The following is an 18,617-nucleotide window of genomic DNA, read 5'->3' on the forward strand; positions in this document are numbered from 1 at the left end:
TAGATCCCTGACTCAAGGAGAAGCTGGCCAGCCTTCCAGCCCCACTGTTCTGACCATGTTTTCTGAGCTGGGCTCCCAGTGAGCCCCTTCCCCAGAGGCCTCTGCCACTGGGTAACTCCAGGTCTGGCCCTTGTCCTTTCTGAGCCTCAGGCTCCCCATCTGCGAAACATTGCCTTTCTTTAAAAAAAAATTTAAAAAAAGGTTTTCATTGATTTCCGAGAGAGAGAAAGGGAGAGAGAGAAACATGGATATGTTGCCTCCCATATGCAGACCAAACCCACCACCTGAGCATGTACCCCAGCTGGGAATCAAACCAGCGACCTTTGGTGGACCAGCCGGTGTTCCAACTGAGCTGCGCTGCCGGGGCTAGCACTGCCTTTTATAAGCCCTGCACTATCCCACGAGATGTGCTGTCATTACGTTCATTTCACAGAGGGGTACTGAGGTGTCAGGCGCCCATAATCATCCAGGCTGTAAGAGGTATGCCTGGCGTTTGAACCCAGGCTGTCCCACCCAGCCCTTGCCTGCCATCCTTGCCATCGCCAGTCTCATTGATTGTCAGGTTGGCAGGATCATTCTCCCTTTCCTTCAGATGGGGAAACTGAGGCCCAGAAAGGTGACATCCCCTCCCAAGGGTGCAGAGCTGAGGTGGGTTGGGACCCCTGCAGGGTGCCACGCTGGCCTTCCCCCTCTCCCCTCTGGCTCCAAGCGCCTCACTTGCTGCAGGCCCTGGGCCTGGAGATCAAAGGCTCTCAGCGCAGAGGAAGTAAAAAGGCTTCTCTGGGTGAAAGAAGAAGTGAAGCGAGAATGTGGTGTGCAGGCAGGGGGTGAGGAGAGCAGAGAGAAGTAAAGAGGTTTGCGGGTATGGGGTGAACAGAGCAGAGAGGCTGCCCTGTACAGAGGTCCCCGACTTCCCCTTCCTCCTGCAGATGGCAGCGCAAGCAGCTGGACGGCAGGCAGACAGCAGCAGCCTCACAGGTCAGTCTTTCCTCTGGACCCCCTTACCCCCCACTCTCCCCAGCTTTCTGCGGGTTCCTCAGCAGGCACTGGGCATGCCCCTACCCGGGTGGTGCCAGGCTGGGGACTTCCCAGGAGCGGCAAGCTGGGCACCCGCCTTCATTCCTTTCACCAGTTTCTGGGGTCCTAGCGGCAACTTCAAATTGCGGGGAATGTGGAGATCTATGGTTTTGAAAAAAGGCAATTTAAATTAAGGGACAGTTAGGTGCTGGATTCAAATCTTAACTCCCGCCATGGGGCCTGGGGCAAGTTATTGGACCTTTCTTTTCTGGATCTGTTTCTTCGTCTGTAAAATGGGCTTCGTTCAGTCACCTGCACCTCAGGTGACAAGAGTAAGTGCCTGGCACAGAGTTTGTGCTGGGCAGATTGGAGCAGGAGCAGTTCCTCTCGGAGTGACCTGGGCATGAACATAGGGACAGAGTGTCTCAGGGAAAAGGCTCTGGTGATGGCTCAGTCTCAGACTTCCTGTTGGGCTTTGGCGTGGCCTTGCTTTCCCTACCAGGGAAATGGGCTAATAAAAGCACCTGTAAGGGCTTTTCTGCAGAGACCGTGGGGTGAGGCCGGAGGTGGGGCTCCAGCCTGTGGCTGGCAGGAGCAGCTATTTGGAAGGGACAGGTGGGGCCACATACAGGAGCAGGGCTGGCTCAGCAGACCCTGGTGCTGTTGGGGAGAGGGTGGGCCAGCTCCGGGAGGAAGGCAGGGTTCCCACGTCTGGAGCTCAGATGTATTCCTGGCCAGGGACTTCTGGTCAGGCCTCGATTCCTGGGAGTATGGGTCATGGAAATGGTTGTTTGAGTCTCTCTCTCCCTGGGAGATAGGCTTCCTTAGCCTCATTTGACAGATGAGAAAACTCAAAGCACAGAGAGGTCAAGTGACTTGCCGGTGTCACACCCCAGGCACGGAACACCGGAACCGGTTATCAAATTTGCATCCTCCAAAGGCCCTGCTCTGCGCTCCAAAGGTCTCCTTATCTCTCTGTTGGCTAAATAGGACCTTACTCATCCACACAGCAGCTCAGCCACCCAGCCACCACTGGGAGGCTGCCTTGCAGCGGGCACAGCATCCGACTTGGAGTCTGGACCACTGGGCTGCCGTAGAACCGCAGGCGCACTCCTGTGTGGTATTTAGTTTCCCCACGTCCGTTGGAACCATCCTGGAAGTCAGGTCAGGAATGTCTGTTTCCCAAGGGCCCTACATTGTGAATGGCAGGGTGATGGGTTGATGGTGACAGCCAAGGGTGTGGGGTGGCGCTGGGTGGGGCTTCTGGAGGGATGGAGATGGAGATTGGAGGTTGCAGGGAGAAGTGAAGGTGATGGTTTGCTCCTGGGAGAGGGGATGGAAACCGCAGCTTCTATTCGGAGGGTTTAGGGAGGCGTCACTTCTGCTTTGGCCTGATTTCCCCAGCCTGGTGGTGAGGTTAGTCCCTTCTTCCCTCTGTGTGCGCCTGGGACCCAGCCTTAAGGTGCAGGGACCCTGGACATCAAATCCACACCACTGCCTGGGCCTCAGTTTCCCCATTCATGCTGTGAGAGGGTGGACAAGATGGCCTAAGGTCTTTTCTGCAGGTCCTCAGCTTTCTCACCTGAACCATTTCAGACCTTTCAGCGGGTTCGTTCAGTGGCTTCCTTTCACACCTTTGCCCTCATCTCTTCTGTGAGGTTCTGAGAGGGTAACTGAGTTGCCCGAGGTAACACAGCACAGCCAAATAAATAAGAGCCCAGCACTCCACGACTCCAAAGTCTCCATTCTCTTTTAAAATAAATACATATGTTAATACACAATTGAAGACAAATGGATGACCACTGGGAAAAAAAAACAGAATACGTATCTTGCGCTGTACTCCAGATTCAACACAAATGGACTGGAGACTTTGATGTAAAAATGAAACTGTAAAAGTACTAGAAGAAACTTAAGAGAATTCCTTCATGATATTAAAGTGGGGAAGGCTTTTCTATCTATGACTCAAAATCCAGAAGCCCAAACAGACTGCTAATTTTTATTACAGCTGCTGGTGGGAGGGTGGTGAGGTAGGGGGAGTGTATGGAAGGGTAGAGCAAAAAAGAAGAAAAAGAGAAAAAACTCACGGACACGGACAAAAAAATATATATATATTTTCATGTGGCAAAAAGACCACTTGTAATGTCAAAAGGCAAAAAAGACAAACTGGGATAAATATTTGCAACTCAAATAATAAGCAAAGAGCTAATTTTCCTATTAGGTTAAGGTTTTCTAGGAGCTGATAAGGAAAAGGCTGGGCCACTATAAGAATGGGCAGCCCCGGCTGGGTGGCTCAGCTGGTTGGAGTGTCGTTCTGTACACTGAAAGGTGGTGGGTTCAATTCCTGGTCGGGGCACATACCTAGGTCTCGGGTTTGAACCCTGGTCCGGGTCCATACAAGACAGAGATAGGAACACTGATGTAAGAGAGAAACGTTGGTCGGTTGCCTCCCATACGCACCCTGACCAGGGATCAAACCCACAACCTGGGCATGTGCCCTGACTGGGAATGGAACTGGCGACCTTTCAGTGCCTGGGCCTGTGCTCAACCAGCTGAGCCACACAGGCCAGGGCGCTGCTCTGCTTCTCTTCTACATGGCTATCCACGTCATAATTTTTAATTGACAGCCCATCGTACTGTATTTTTTTGACTTTTAATTTTGAAAAGTTATGAATTCACAGGAGGTTGCAAAAAAAAAAAAGTATAGAAAGGTTTCATGTGTGTTTCACTCAGTTTTCTCCCACGGTAACCTCTTGCTTACCTATAGTACAATATCAAAACCAGGAAATCGACTTTGGTACGATTTACACACTTTATTAGGAGCATCAGTTTTATACGCTTTCGTTTGCGTGTGTGTGTGTGTGTGTTTCGTTTTATGCAATTTCCTGACGTAATTCTTCTAACCAAAACCACAATCAAGATACAAAGCTAATTCATCACTACAAGGTTTCCTTGAGCTGCCCCTTTGCAGACACACGCCCTTCAAACCTCCCTCACCCTTGGCGATCACTAATCTGTTCTTCATCTCTATAATTTTGTTATTTCAAGAAAGTTATCTAACTGGAATCCAACAGTATACAATATTTTGAGATTACTGATTTTTTTGGGGGGGGGGGCATAATTCTGTGGAGACCCATCCAAGTTGTATCAATCATTTTTTTTTCCAGTTGCTGAGTTGTATTTCACAGCATGGATGGCCCCCAGTGTGTTTAACCATTCCCCCATTGCAGGGACATTGGGACCGGTTTCAATGTGAGGTTACTGCGAACAAAGCTGCTATGAAGTTCATGTTGTGTGAACATGAATTTTTATTTCTCTGGGATAAATGCCCAGATGTGCAATGGCTGGGTCATATGGTAGGTGCATGTGTAGTTTTATGAAACTGCCACACTGTTTTCCAAAGTGGCATTGAGCTGTAATTTATTTAACTATTTCTCTATGGATAGACATTTACATAGTTTCCATTTTCCTTCATGCTTAACAACGGTATTATAAATATCTCTCTGTGTACATTCCTGGCTTGCCCTGTTATTTCCACAGAATAAGTTCATAAAAATGGGTTTCCTGGGTCAGAGGATAATCAGAATGAAAAGTTTGTATGTGCCACCATCTTTATTTGCATTTCCCTAAGGACTTCCCTTGGTGTTATTTCTAAGAATCTTTGCCTAACCCAAAGTCAGAAAGGTTTTCTCCTTTTTTTTCCTAGAAATTTCATAACTTCCATCTATGATCCATTTTGAGTTAAATTTTGTATCTGCTGCAAGGTATGGATCCAAGGCCTTTTTATTTTTTCACATGGAAAATCCAATTATTCCAGAACCATTTATTGGAAAGGCTATCTTCTCTCCATCAAATTACTTTTGCATCTTTGTAAAAAGTGAATTTATCATATTTGCCTGGGTATACTTTGGACTCTCTGTTCTGCCTCCTTCATCTGTGTGTCTGTCCTTACGCCAGTAACACACTATCTTGATGATTGTAAGTAAGCCTTGAAATCGGTAGTGCGAGTCTTCCAACTTTGTTCTTCTTTTTCAAAATTATTTTGGCTATTCTAGGTCCTTTGCTTTTTAATGCAAATTTTAGAATCAGCTTGTCAGTTTCTACAGAATATCCTGCAGGGCTTTGCATTTGAGTTTGATTTGCATTCACGAGGGGTATTGGCCTCCAGTTCTCTTTTCTCGTAATATCCACGGCTGTTTCTGGCGCTACAGGAATATTGGCATACGATGCGTTTGGAGGCATTCCTGCCTCCTTTATTTTCTGAAAGGGTATGTCTAGGGTCTTGTTATTGCTTTCTTTGTCTTTTATTTTTTTGGAAGCATTTTTTGTAGAATTGATATTATTGTTTTTTAAAATATGTTTTTATTGATTTGAGAGAGAGGAAGGGAGAAGAAAAGAGAGAGAGTGCATGGGACGTCCACTCAACCAACTGAGCCACACCGGCCAGGGTGGTATTATAACTTTCTTAATTGTTTGAAAATATTAACCAATGAAGCTGTTTAGGCCAAATGCTTTCTTTGTGGGAAGGCTTCTTTTTATTTTTCAATTACAGTTGACATTCAATGTTACATTAGTTTCAGATGTACAGCATAGTGGTTAGACATTTATATAATTTACAAAGTGTTCCCCCCAATAAGTCCAACACCCCCATGCCACCATATATAGTATTGCAAAATTATTGATTATGTTTCCTGTGCTGTGCTTTATATCCCTGTGTGGGAAAGTATTTAAACTACTATTTCAATTCCTTTAATAAATAATTGACTATTAATGTTATCAGTTTCTTCTTGAGTAAGCTTTAATAGTTTGTATCTTCCAAGGAATTTTTCCATTTCACCTAAGTTATATAATTTATTAGCATAAATCGTTAATATTATTCCCTTATCTTTTTAATGTCATTAGGTTCTATAGTGAAAGCCTCTCTTTTATTGTTGACACTGGTAATTGTGCCTTCTTTCTTTTTTTCTTGATCATTCCGGCTAGAGATTTATCAACCTTATAGTTCCAACATTTTGGTCATCTCTGGGTCTGGCTCTGTTGCCTCTTTTATCTCTTTACAATTAGTCTTTTCTTCGTCTTGATTTTATGTTATATGCAATAATCTTTGATGAAATACCAGGCATTGTGTGTAAAAGAACAGTAGTGAGTGAGGTAAATTATATTTATACCTAGAAACGGGCATATTTCTTATGTTACAGCCTTAGTATACGTTATTGAGTCGTTCTAGTCTGTAGGTGATTTGGGTTTAGTTTTTGGTAGCAGGTCAGGGACCTGTGGGATGAGGGTGTTACGTCAGAGGGAGGCTAGGGTGCAGAGGTCTGTCTCTAGTAGCAGCCAGTCGCCACCTTGTACTCACGCACCTTACACTCAGAGCTCGGATGGCTGCTCCAGGTACTCCTGCTCCACCCTCAACCCTTGGCAGGTCCTGCTTTGTGGCCTCCTAGTTTTGCCGACATCACTCCCCTGCTGTTGTCTTCTTTGTCATTGTTGTGACTTTGCGGTTTGATGTCTATTTTACGCACTCACTTTCATTTTAGTGAAGCTTCTGAGGATAGCCATACATTTGCTGCCCTTACAGAATTTTATTAGTTCATTTTAAAACCGAGGGAAATGAGGGCTGAGAGGGCCAGGTCCTTGCACAAAGTCACATGGTGGGTGAACGAAGGGGTTGGACAGGGTTATATGTCGCTGGCTTCCAAGCAGCTTCCCCCTGGGTGAGGTCAGGGCTGTGAGGAAAGCCCCCAGCAAGACCATTTTGGCGAAGGGTGGAGTGACTCAGGCACAGCTGTTAGTGGCAGGCGTTACCAACTGGTCAAGAATTCTGGGTTCACAGAGTTCTGGCTTTGGGCTGCTTTGAGCAAAGCACGATCTCTAGGTCCCTGAGCCTCGGTTTCCTCATCTGTAAAATGCAGGAGTAATGAGAGTCAAAGAAGGTGCTGCTTGTCCTATCCTTGGGACATGCCAGATGCCAAGAAGTTAGAGGTCACCCTTTGACCTTGATGATGACAGCGTTCCCCTTTTCCAGGACAGGAGCTGGTTCTTGGGGAAGACCTGGCTCAGGACATGGATTGCCATACCGCCCTTTTCCTCTGCCTAAGTCTCGTGACTTCTCAGAGTGGGGCAGCAGGTAAGAGGGCTCAGCTAGCCCAGAGCCCTGGCTGTGATGGGCAAGGGGGAGGCCTCAGACCAAGGGAGATTGAAAGGGGGCACTTAGGCCTCCTGGGGCAGCAGCAAGGTGAACTAGTATCTCAGGCTGGGGTGGAAGGCCCACAGGCCATGGGGCTTGGGGGCAGCTGTGGACAGAAGTTGAGGTGGGGATCTGACTCGCTCCCCACAGAGGCAGCCCAAGAACCCCAGCAGTGGATGGAGGGAATGGAGGCGGCACTAAGGGGACGGAACTGGATTAATTCTGCTGAGTGAGTTGTGTGTCCCTCCTCGCCTACCTAGAGGCAGCTGTGCCTCCCATTCCCAGCTTGCGCCTTGAATCAGTGGTCCAAAATTGGTCTAGTATAGACCATTAATTCATTTATTTGACATGTATTTATTGAGTACCTACTATGTGCCTGACACTAGGCTCTGGAGATGCAGGATAGACATGTCTCTCTGCCCTCATCAAGTTTACTGTCTGGCTGGGGGCCCTGAACCATGGATGTCAGGAAACTAGGTGCAGATTCCTGGGTCTCTGTGCATATTTCTTGGAAGGGGCTCGAAAACTTGGGCTGGGATCTCTAGAGTCTGTGACCCAAAGGCCAAGCAACTCTGAGTGAGAGGCCAATGCTGATGGCTGGTCAGGAAAGCCTGGGGACTAGGGGGTACTTCAATCAGTCAAAAGGGAACAGCCAAGGAAGGCTTCCTGGAGGAAGTGTCAACAAACTAGGACCTGAACAAGAGTTAATCAGAAGGAAATGAGTGGGGTGGGGAGGTAAGAGTGTGCCAGGGACACTGTGTGTGCAAAGGTCCACAGGTGGGAGTGACAGGAGTGTGGGGTGGGGAAAGCCTTCCGCTCCCAGGCTGTCTGGACCTCCTCTCACCCTACCTCCATTCCAGGATCTGGTCACCTCTCTTGCCCTCAGGCTCATCCATGGTCTGGAGTACAGACTTCTGAATGCCACCTTCAAGGGCAACAACCTCACCTTGCAGACACCCACCATTCAGATACTGGCCTTCAAGCTGGGCTGCGACTTTGCAGGCCTCTCGCTGAACAGTGATGCTATGGAGCGGATTCCCCAGGTCAGAGATGGCCAGGAGATGGGGGGTGGCCAGTGCCTCCACCCCAGAAATCCTCCGGGGATTTGAGGTCTGAACTTTCCCTAGGATCCATCCATCCCCAGTCCCCACCAATCCTGGCTCTGTTCTAATGGCTGTGAGTTGCCTTTTCTGTAAAATGGGGCTGGTGTTCCTCATGTGAATGACAGAAATGGGATGTTTTGTGGCCCCTTTAAGTCAGTGTCCTCTTTCTGCTTTTGTAGGTCTGGGGGGGAGGGCAGTGGAAGCAGAGGGAGAGACCAGGGAATCTGGGCTACTTTGAAGACCCTAGTGTGACTCCTGCTGAATGCCTGGGTGCTGGGGGTTGCAGGGGGAGAAGCTCCATCCTCTGGGGGCCCAGTTGGGTGAGGCAAGTAACCCAAATTCAAGGCCAGAGCAGCGTGGAGGGAAGACCTGGATCTTGGGAAGTTTGGGAGCAGGTGCAGCCAAGAAGGAGGGTTCTGCAGGTGGAGGCTCCAGGGAAAGAAATGCTGGGGTGAGGTCAGGAGGGTTTCACAGGGAGTTGGGACCGATCTGGAGATGGACCCCAGGCTCAGCCTGTCTTTGGCCCTCGGCAGGCGCGGGCTCCTCACGCCATGCAGTTCCCCACTGAGCTCACCCAGAAGGCCTGCAGGGCACGCCCCAGGGAGCTCCGTCTCATCTGCATGTATTTCTTCACCGCTAGCTTTTTCCAGGTCAGTGCAGTGGTGGGCCGAGGATGGGCCCTGCAGGCACCCATGCCACCAGCCGGGCTCTTGGTGGGGACTAACCCACTGTGCATCCTGAACCTCCATTGCCTCTCTATGGGCCTGAGTTTTAGCAGAATGGTGGGAAGTGCAATTATAAAATGCAAATGAGGCCGAAGAAACCTACTTATGTATGTGCATGTCCCTAGGCAGGAGACAGACAGCAAGGTCCCAAGGTCCCTGTCCTCAGAGAACTTGGTATCTTGACAATTAGACTAGGACCTTAGAGACTTAATTTTAGCTCAAGGTTGATTATACCCATAGAGATACAAAATGTTGGGTGAGTCAGGGTGGTATTGGGGTCATTCCCAATGGGCAGTCCAGGAGGGCTTCTGGAGAAGGTGCCTTTTAACCTTGGTATTGAAAGTGTGTTAAGATAGTGGTGAGGTGGAAGGTACAAGGTTGGACTGCATTAAACAGAGGGGAGGTGGGGCAGGAGGGTGGTGAGAGGACAGCTTTCCAGGAGGGGACAGCATGTGCAAAGGCCGGGAGGTTGCCCCAAGTTGTACATATGGAAGGCATGCTGCTCTTCTCACCTAGGGAGGAGGGCCTGGAGAAGGGGGGCTCTGGGACCTCATCCAAGTCTCCTCATATCCCCTCCAGTCAGCCTTTCTTCTGTCGCCCTTCCAGAATGACAACTCACCTCTGCTCAATAACTATGTCCTGGGGGCCCAGCTGGGCCACGAACACGTGAACAACCTCAAGGAGCCCATCAACATCAGCTTCTGGCACAACCAAAGCCTGGTACTGTGGGGACGCCCCCATTTCCACCCCATCCTGCCCCCGTAAGACTGTCCTGGTGAACATTGGTTTGACCAAACTTAAACCTGTGGAACCATCTTGGAAACAAACTATTTGAATCTATCACACTTTGAAAAGTCCTGCCAAAGAAATAAGAAAGAGAAGCTTTTACTCATGGCATTAGTCAGGATTCTTTAAGCTGCAAGTGATAGAAAACCAACTCCAGCCAACTTAAGCACAAAAGGAAATTGATTGGCTCATGTAAATAAAATGTCTAGGGCTGGACTGGCTTCAGGCATGGCTGGATCCAGGGGCTGTTATGATGCCATAATGGCTCAGTCTCTCTCCATCTCTCAGCAATGGTTTCCTGCCTTGGCTCTCTACTCTGTGGCAAGATGGCAGCTGAAGTGTTAGAGTTTCTTCCCCTCTTCTTAGAGGGTCTTTCTTGCCAGTGCAAACCGGGGTCCCAGGATGGAGTCCTAAAGGTCCAACTGGGCAACATGTCCATCCCTGAACCATCACTGTGCCCAGGAGGGTGGAATGTGTGGATTGGCCAGGCCTGGGTCACATGGCCCAGGGATCAGGCTGGATTCATCTGACCTGCCCTTATGGGAGGGGGGGGGTGTCCCCAAGAGAAGTGCAGATGCTGAAATGGGAAGCAGGAAGTCGGGCTGCAGGTGGGCAAGCCCTGATGCCTCTGCTCTGTCTCTAGCGTGTCTGAAAAGCCCAGAGCCTTTGCGCTCTGGCCCTATCTTCCCATCAGCCTCTTCTCTGCACTCTCAATTTCACCATCACCTTTTCCTTTCATTCCTCTAGGCCTTTGCCCCTGCAGTTCCCTTCACCTGGAATGTTCTGGCCCCACTTCTATTGCAATCCAAGGTGTCCTCCAAGGCCCAGTGCCCCAACTGTCCCTTTCCTCCACAGGACTCCTCTACCCTTCTGTGGTTTTCCATAGTACTATCTGTGCCATATCCCCTGTCCCTCCACCCACATGGCTTGGTGTCAGGGTCGTCTGTGGATAAATCTCTCTCCCCCCCACTGGGAAGGCTCTTGACCACTGTTGCTTCCCACAGGGAGAAGGCGGGAAGGGACAGTTGCTTATAGAGCACCTATTGTATAGGCCAGAGCTGGGCACTCAGCATTCCTCATTGCCTTCAATTTTTCCACTATCCTTATGACTTGGTATAAATGATCCCATTTTGCAGATGAATAAAGTAAGACTCAGAGAATCTATGTGACTTGCCCAAGTCACTCTCAGAGTCCATGGTGGAAGGGGGGCTGGAATCTGGGTCTGCCAGATGCCTGGTTAAATGTTGAAAAGGTGCAGTTGAGTCACCTTTGACCCCCACAATTTTCAGACCTTGATCCCTCCCCTGAACCCCTTGGATGCACCCAACTCCAGCATCTCCCCTTAGGAAGGCTACACAATGACCTGTGTCTTCTGGAAGGAGGGAGCCAGCAAGCGCCACTGGGGGGTCTGGAGTCCTGAGGGCTGTCGCACGGAGCAGCCCTCACCTTCCCAGGTGCTCTGCCGCTGCAACCACCTCAGCTACTTTGCTGTTCTCATGGTATGTGTGCATCCGGCCTGGGTGAGGGTGGGCAGAGCTGCAGAAGGCCCCACACTCAGGACAGAGAAGCAGGGCAAAGGCTGGTGTAAGGAATAGAAAATCCAACTCAGATGGGCTTCGGGGGGAATAAAAGAAACTTATGGGTTTATGTTCGTGAAAACACTGGGTTAGGCTTCAGGTATGGCTTGATCCAGGGGCTCAGTATCACCAAGACAGGCCTCATGTCCTACTAGCTTTTAGGCCAATGGAGTGAGAGCTTCTCTTACCCAATTCCACCAACCAAAACCTTACGATTGAGTCCCACCCACCTAGAGTGTGTCACATACCTACCCTTTAACCGATCACTGTGGGCAAGAGGAGGGAGGGCTCTGATAGGCCAGGAGCGGGGCACCTGTGCACACACAGTGGGAGAAGCGGGGGTCCACCCATGTGTGGAGACAGTGAGGGAAGGAGGCTCTTACAGAGGAAGGGGAGGTGGGAGTTGGGAGGGGGGGAAAGTCACTGTGTCTGCCATGGCTTTTTTTTCCGAGCCAGGACCATAGTGAGGATTGTGGGGGGAAGGGGGCTTGGAGGTGGGGTCTTGCAGGTCTCTCCAGCTGAGCCTGGGGAAGGCATTTCCACGCGTCTGGCCTCCTGCCCCCTTCCTTCCCACAGCAACTCTCCCCAGCCCCACTCCCTGCCGAGCTGCTGGCACCGCTCACGTACATCTCCCTCGTGGGCTGCAGCATCTCCATCGTGGCTTCGCTGCTCACCCTCCTGCTGCACTTCCACTCCAGGTACCCCCTGCCCAGGTGCCAGGCTGCCCCCGCTGCTCCCCGGCTCCTTTCCCACGCGGTCCCAGAGTGGGAAGGGCTTCCCCCGAGGGCGGAGCCCGCAAGGCAGGAGACCAGCCCCACTGCCTGGCTGCTGTTGGCTCCCTGCCGCCTGGACCTGTGTCCCTGTCGTTGCGTGTCTGCGCCCAGGAGGTGGTGCTGCCTGGGCGACGTCCCCAGGCCACTAAGGGCCATGCTCCCACCCGCAGAAAGCAGAGTAACTTCATAACACGCATCCACATGAACCTGCACGCGTCCGTGCTGCTCCTGAACGTCGCCTTCCTGCTGAGCCCCGCACTGGCCGTGCTCTCCGTGCCCGGGCCGGCGTGCGTGGCGCTGGCCGCCTTCCTGCACTACGCGCTGCTCAGCTGCCTCACCTGGATGGCCATTGAGGGCTTCAACCTCTACCTCCTCCTGGGGCGCGTCTACAACATCTACATCCGGAGATACGTGCCCAAGCTCTGCGCAGTGGGCTGGGGTAAGCCCAGCCTCCCTTCCCTCTGGCTTCCAGAGACTTCCAGCTGGGCCTGTCCTTCTCTTCCTCTTCCTCTTCCTCTTCCTCTTCCTCTTCCTCTTCAACGTAGTGACCACTGCCATGACCACCTGTCATCATCTCTGCCAACACCCACACTACTTCCTACATTACTATTCTATCATCACTGCCACCTCCATCACCACCTGTACCTCCACCACCTCCACCTCCCACACCACCACCTCCACCACCTTCACCTTCATCACCACCATCACCTCCACCACCCCCACCTTCATCACCACCATCACCTCCACCACCCCCACCTTCAACACCACCATCACCTCCACCACCTTCACCTTCATCACCACCATCACCTCCACCACCCCCACCTTCAACACCACCATCACCTCCACCACCTCCACCTTCAACACCACCATCACCTCCACCACCCCCACCTTCATCACCACCATCACCTCCACCACCCCCACCTTCATCACCACCATCACCTCCACCACCCCCACCTTCAACACCACCATCACCTCCACCACCTTCACCTTCAACACCACCATCACCTCCACCACCCCCACCTTCATCACCACCATCACCTCCACCACCCCCACCTTCAACACCACCATCACCTCCACCACCTTCACCTTCAACACCACCATCACCTCCACCACCCCCACCTTCATCACCACCATCACCTCCACCACCCCCACCTTCAACACCACCTCCACCTTCATCACCACCATCACCTCCACCACCTCCACCTTCATCGCCACCATCACCTCCACCACCACTTTAACTACATCCCCACCACCACCTCCATCATCGCCACCATCCTCAACCTTGTCTTCACCACTCTCTCTGGCACCACTGTCATTGGTATCTCTAGCACCATCCTAGCCCCTCTCTACTATCTATCTATCTGTTCCCTAGCCCTCTCTCCCATTAACTCCCAGCCACCACCTCCCCAGTGTGACCACCACAGCCGCCACTACCGTCCCACCTTAGAGCCCTCACTCACATACCTGGGAGAACAGCCTCCTGAGTCCACCCGGCTAATTGCTGTGAAGCTGGGCCACAGGACAGGGGCTGGGGCTCAGAACAGACTCTTTCCCTATTCACCTCTTGCCCAGGAGAATTCTGTTTCAGCAGCCCGAGAGACCCACAGCCAACTCATCCCTGGGGACTCCTGACAGATGCTGAGCCTTTGTCTCCCCCCCCCAGGGGTCCCAGCCTGCCTGGTGTTGCTCCTCCTTGCCATCAAGAACTCATCTTATGGACGCCGCATAATCCCACTCTCTGGCAGCCAGGGAAACAGCACGGGCTTCCAGAACATGTCCATGTGAGTGCACCCTGGGCTCTCTGGCCTTGGCAGAAGGACCACCTGGCCCTGGGGCTCTGAACAGGGTGTCCTGCAGGCAAGGCACTGGCTGTGGGACAAGGAGGTGGTCGTTGCTTAGACAAGGGGTAGTTTCCAGGGGGCTTTGTCACATTTCTTCTGCTCGGTCCCCAAGGTCTCCTGTGGGGCAGGCTCAAGTTCTATGCCAGCTAATTCCAGGAAGCTGTGACCTGGACTCCAGCACCCGCTCACGGGCCTCTGAGACCTCTGCCTCCTGGCAGCACACAGCTGCGGGCCCAGCCCCCTCGAGCTCTCAGGCTCTGCTGTGGGGCTTGGCCTGAGCCTGAGTGTGCTCTCGTCCCACCACCTTGCTTCGGGCTCCGGCTCAGACCGTGAGGCTTCAAGTCCCACCTTTGTCTCTTACTAGTGTGTGTTTTTAAACCAGAGCCTCAGTTTCCTCATCTGTAGAATGGGGATGATTACGTACCTGCCTCATAGGGTCATCATGAGGATTGACTGGGCTAATCTACTGAAAGTATGTGACAATGTCTGGGGAAAAGGCAACACTACTCATGAAGGTGTCTTGGGGAGCAAAAGGCTGGAAAAGAGGCAAGCAGGGGCTGCAGGCAGGGGGCTGGGGTGGCAAGTGGGTCCTATCGTGGTGGCTTGGCTGGAAAGCTGGGCCCAAGACTTCACCCCGTGTGCAGTTGGGCAAGAAACAAGAGGACTCAGCTGGGACACTGGCCCAGATTCAAGAGGCAGTCCCCAGGCCCAAGAGCCCACGGCTTCCCTCAGCCTTGAGAGCCACACTGACCCTGACACTTCGCCCTTCCCCTGCAGGTGCTGGATACGAAACCCTGAGGTGCACTATGTCTTGGTCATGGGCTATGGTGGCCTCACGACCCTTTTCAACCTTGTGGTGTTGGCCTGGGCACTGTGGGCCCTGCGCAGGCTGAAGGCTCGGAAGGAGGCGCCAGGCACCTGGGCCTGCAGGGACACCGTCACCGTGCTGGGCCTCACCGTGCTGCTGGGCACCACCTGGGCCCTGGCTTTCTTCTCCTTCGGCATCTTCCTGCTGCCCCAGCTCTTCCTCTTCACCATCTTCAACTCTCTCTACGGTGGGTTCTATGGGCAGCCTGGAGGAAGCCCCCTGACAAGCCTGTTAGGGGCTCCTCCCTCCCAGACCAAGGGGCGCTGCTGCGTAATCCACACAAAGGCGCCCTCTGGACTAGCAGTGGCCTGGTCCTCCCGCTCCTGTGCTCCACCCCTTCTGGCCTCCAGCAGCAAGGAATTCTGAGCATTACTCCTGGGCCTTGGGGAGGACCGACTCACCCCAACCAAGACGGTCCCTGTATCCTGGGAGAGGCCCGCGCTGCTCCCCCGCTGCTCTCACTGACCGGCCTTTTGCTTGCAGGTTTCTTCCTCTTCTTGTGGTTCTGGTCCCAGAGGTGTCGCGCAGAGGCAGAGGCCGAGGCGGAGGCAGAGAGGGAGGCGTTCGACTCCTCCCAGATGATGCAGTAGCCTGGACCTCCTGGCCTGGAACCGCCAACCTCTCTGGCCTAAATCCCAAGGCCCTGGCTTCCACCAGTGACGGTGGCAGGCCAGCTGCTGGACACCATAGGCCTTGTGCCCTCTAGGGAGGTTTTCCACTTCCATGGCTTACCTGGGTCCAGAGGGAAATGCCCAGAATGACCTTGGTGTTCTACTCCGGGGCAGGTCCAACCCCATGAGGGGCAGCAAACTTCACCCTGGTGCTTGGGCCCAGCTGGCCAGGCCTATGGACAGAGCTCTGGCCTGGGAGCCAGGCCATGTTTCAAGGCTTGGCTCTGAGTCTTACTGTATGACTTCGGGCCTGTCATTTCTCACTGATGCTTGGTTTCCACATCTGACATGAGGCTGATGGTGCTCTGGTCCTGCTTAGGTTAAGAGCTTTGTGAAGCCTGAATAAGGCCAGGAGGAAGAGGGTCCATAGAGGACCCCGTTAACTGCATCTGCCTGCTGGGCCCTGCCACCTTCCTCCTGGCCACATCCTGGCCCAGTGCCCAGGGCTTAGAGACCCACCCACTGTCTGGGACCTCATCAGCCTATGCCCAAGGCCTCTTTTCCTTTAATCCCCCCAAAATGATGATGACCCCAACTCCATGCCCACCGTTCTCAAAGATCAGGAAGCCCAGCCTTTCCCAGAGGCTCCTCCTCCCTCCAGTGCTTCCAAGTCTCCCTTGGCCATTTAGACCAGTGGCTGGGGCCATAGAGCTTCCAGGGGGTAGGAGGGAAATGCCCCTTTTCCCTACACCTGAGCCAGCTGGGCCTCAGTGACCAAGCTATTTGATGACTGGGTAGAACTGAACTTCCCTTGGTAGGCATTAGGGTGTGGGTTCTAAGTCCAAACTCAGGTCACAGTTGCAGAGAATCACCTATTGCCCTTGACCTGTCTGTCAGACTAAGTGGGAAATTCATGAAGCTAGAGCCTTTCCCAGGCTGCACACCAGGGGGCGATGTTGGCCTGTGTGCAGAGACCGTTGGCACCCAAACCGCTCTGGAAATGCTGAGGTCACCTGTGAACATGACCAAGCAGAGGGAGAGGTCCTGCCTCCAGGACTGCGCCTGCTGAGAGACCAGGAGGAGGAGCGTCAGCACTGTTCACATAGCCGTTTCTTGCTTCACCCAACACAGCTGCCCACTCCGGCTCCTGGGGTCTCGCGCTCAGTGGGCTGGGGTAGGCCCTCAGGGCCCCGCTCCAGGCCATTAAGTGGGTTTTAATGACTTTGAATGGCACAGGGGAGGAACTGCAGCTGGATCCCTTTCGTTTTGCCCTTTGTTCATTTCCTGATGCAAAGAACCCTTCACTAGGTGGTAAGTGGTGCGGGCTCCGGAGCTAGCCGGCCTGGGCTTAAAGGCCAGCTCTGCCACTTGCTAACTAAGTGACTGTGGACAAGCCACTCAACCTCTCTGTGCCTTAGTTTTCTCACCTGTAAATAGGTGGGAACATAAGTAGGACTTGTTTTGAAGGTTAAATAAAACAGTCCATGTAAAGAGGCTTAGCACAGAGTAACTGCTCAACAAATGATTATTAGTGTTCTCATTAGTATTTTTGCTATTATTTTTAACAGTGTCAGCTAAGTCTCAGAGGCCAACCTGTCTAAGCCCCAGGCCCAGGCCTGCTCAACATCACAGTCCCAGCTCCTCACTGAGCACATTCTGCGGCCCCTTGGCTGGGCCACCTCCTCCCACTTCCTTTCCCAGAGTGGCCTTTGCTCCAGCCTCGCTGGCCTTCGGCTGTTTTAGGAATATTCCCCACACAATGCAGCACCCCCTGCTGTGGCCACATGTCCCCCCAACCCCACCCTTCCATTCTCCAATCCTCTGCTCTATTTAAATACTTGGTGGCTCACGAAACACTTCTTCCATGGAATCTCTCCAATTGCCCTGCAGAGAAACTGTCTTTCCTGTTCTGACTCCAAGCAAAGTGAACCCCATCTCTATCAGGGTGATGTGAGTCCCCATTCTAGCCCCCCTGGTTTAGCCCAGCCTTGACTTGTACAGGGCTCCCTAGGCCTTGGGGTGGCTCCAATGTTAATAAGGTGCTAAGGGATCATAGGAACCCCCGGCCCTTCTCTTGGGCAGCTCTGGGGAGTGGTGACCCAGGCTGGGTTGGCAGCCTGGTGAAGCGGGGCCTTGCCTGGGACCTCTCTTTTCACCCCCAGCTCAGGCCTGGCCTCTTAGACCCCGCTAAGGGTCCAAGCCTAGGGCTACTCAAGAGAGGATGTGGCCAGGGTGACACAGAATGGGTCTGGTACTTCCAGGAATTGGTCTCAGGTATGTGGCCCTGAGCCCCATTGGGGTCCAGGCTCTGGGATGGGACCACTTCCAGGAAATGCTTCACCGGACATGGGGGCAGGGATGAGTGAATTTTATTCCGTGGAAATTTACTTCAATAAAACTGGCATTTAAAAACATGATAGAATGAAGAGAAACTGACCAATCTACCATCAACATAGGATATTTCAAATGCTTCTCTTAATTGTTGACCGTAAAGCTGAAAAAATTGGACCAGATATAGAAGATTTGAACAACATGAGTACAAAGCTCAACCTAATGGACATTGATTGAATTCTGCATCCCACAGTCAGGCTGTTCCCAACCACTTATGGACCATTTTTTAAAAATTGATTGCATACTAGCTTAGAAAGCAAGCTCCAAAAAATCTCAAAGAATAGACATTATACAGGGCACATTCTTTGATCTCAATTCAATGAAGTTAGATGGTAATAACAAAAAATAATTTTTAAAATCCTGTATATTTAGAAATTTGTCACAAGGATAAACAGATTGACCAAAGGAACAGGAAAGAGTCTGGGAACAGATGGGGGCATATTTGATGGTGGAAGTTTGCAGACCAGCGGGCAGGAGGGGCTGTTTGGTACATGGAGCAGGTAAAATTGGTCGTGCTTGAGGGAAAGTGTGCAATGGAGTCGCTGCTTTACAATATACTCAGGAACCAGGCAATGGAAACAGTGTGATGTGTGTGAACAAAATTGGGGGTGCAAACATGTCACATTTCATTGTTAATTTGTACATCACAATAGACTAACACCCCCATCCCTTGCATGAGCAGGACATTCAGCGAGTCATTGTGGAGAAGGCCCTTGAGTTAAATGACAACCTGGGAAACTC

At 51.9% G+C, this 18,617-nt stretch overlaps 1 protein-coding gene across 1 annotated transcript in view; it reads left to right on the plus strand.

Annotated features, from left to right (window-relative positions):
- ADGRG5 (adhesion G protein-coupled receptor G5) overlaps window positions 1-18,166 on the plus strand; it is a 21,681-nt gene extending 3,515 nt beyond the window's left edge. The window contains exons 2-13 of the mRNA XM_081119482.1: window positions 930-978; window positions 7,040-7,141; window positions 7,352-7,430; window positions 8,088-8,244; window positions 8,838-8,954; window positions 9,636-9,749; window positions 11,162-11,314; window positions 11,969-12,090; window positions 12,336-12,604; window positions 13,829-13,946; window positions 14,784-15,061; window positions 15,358-18,166. Of these exons, the coding sequence (XP_080975608.1) occupies window positions 930-978; window positions 7,040-7,141; window positions 7,352-7,430; window positions 8,088-8,244; window positions 8,838-8,954; window positions 9,636-9,749; window positions 11,162-11,314; window positions 11,969-12,090; window positions 12,336-12,604; window positions 13,829-13,946; window positions 14,784-15,061; window positions 15,358-15,464 (1,665 nt within the window). The 3' untranslated portion in view covers window positions 15,465-18,166. The remainder of the gene's footprint in view (window positions 1-929; window positions 979-7,039; window positions 7,142-7,351; window positions 7,431-8,087; window positions 8,245-8,837; window positions 8,955-9,635; window positions 9,750-11,161; window positions 11,315-11,968; window positions 12,091-12,335; window positions 12,605-13,828; window positions 13,947-14,783; window positions 15,062-15,357) is intronic.
- Window positions 18,167-18,617: the final 451 nt, after the last annotated feature.

The sequence above is a fragment of the Miniopterus schreibersii genome (genome assembly GCF_964146895.1).
Source record: "Miniopterus schreibersii genome assembly, chromosome: 18".
Classification (NCBI taxonomy): domain Eukaryota; kingdom Metazoa; phylum Chordata; class Mammalia; order Chiroptera; family Miniopteridae; genus Miniopterus; species Miniopterus schreibersii.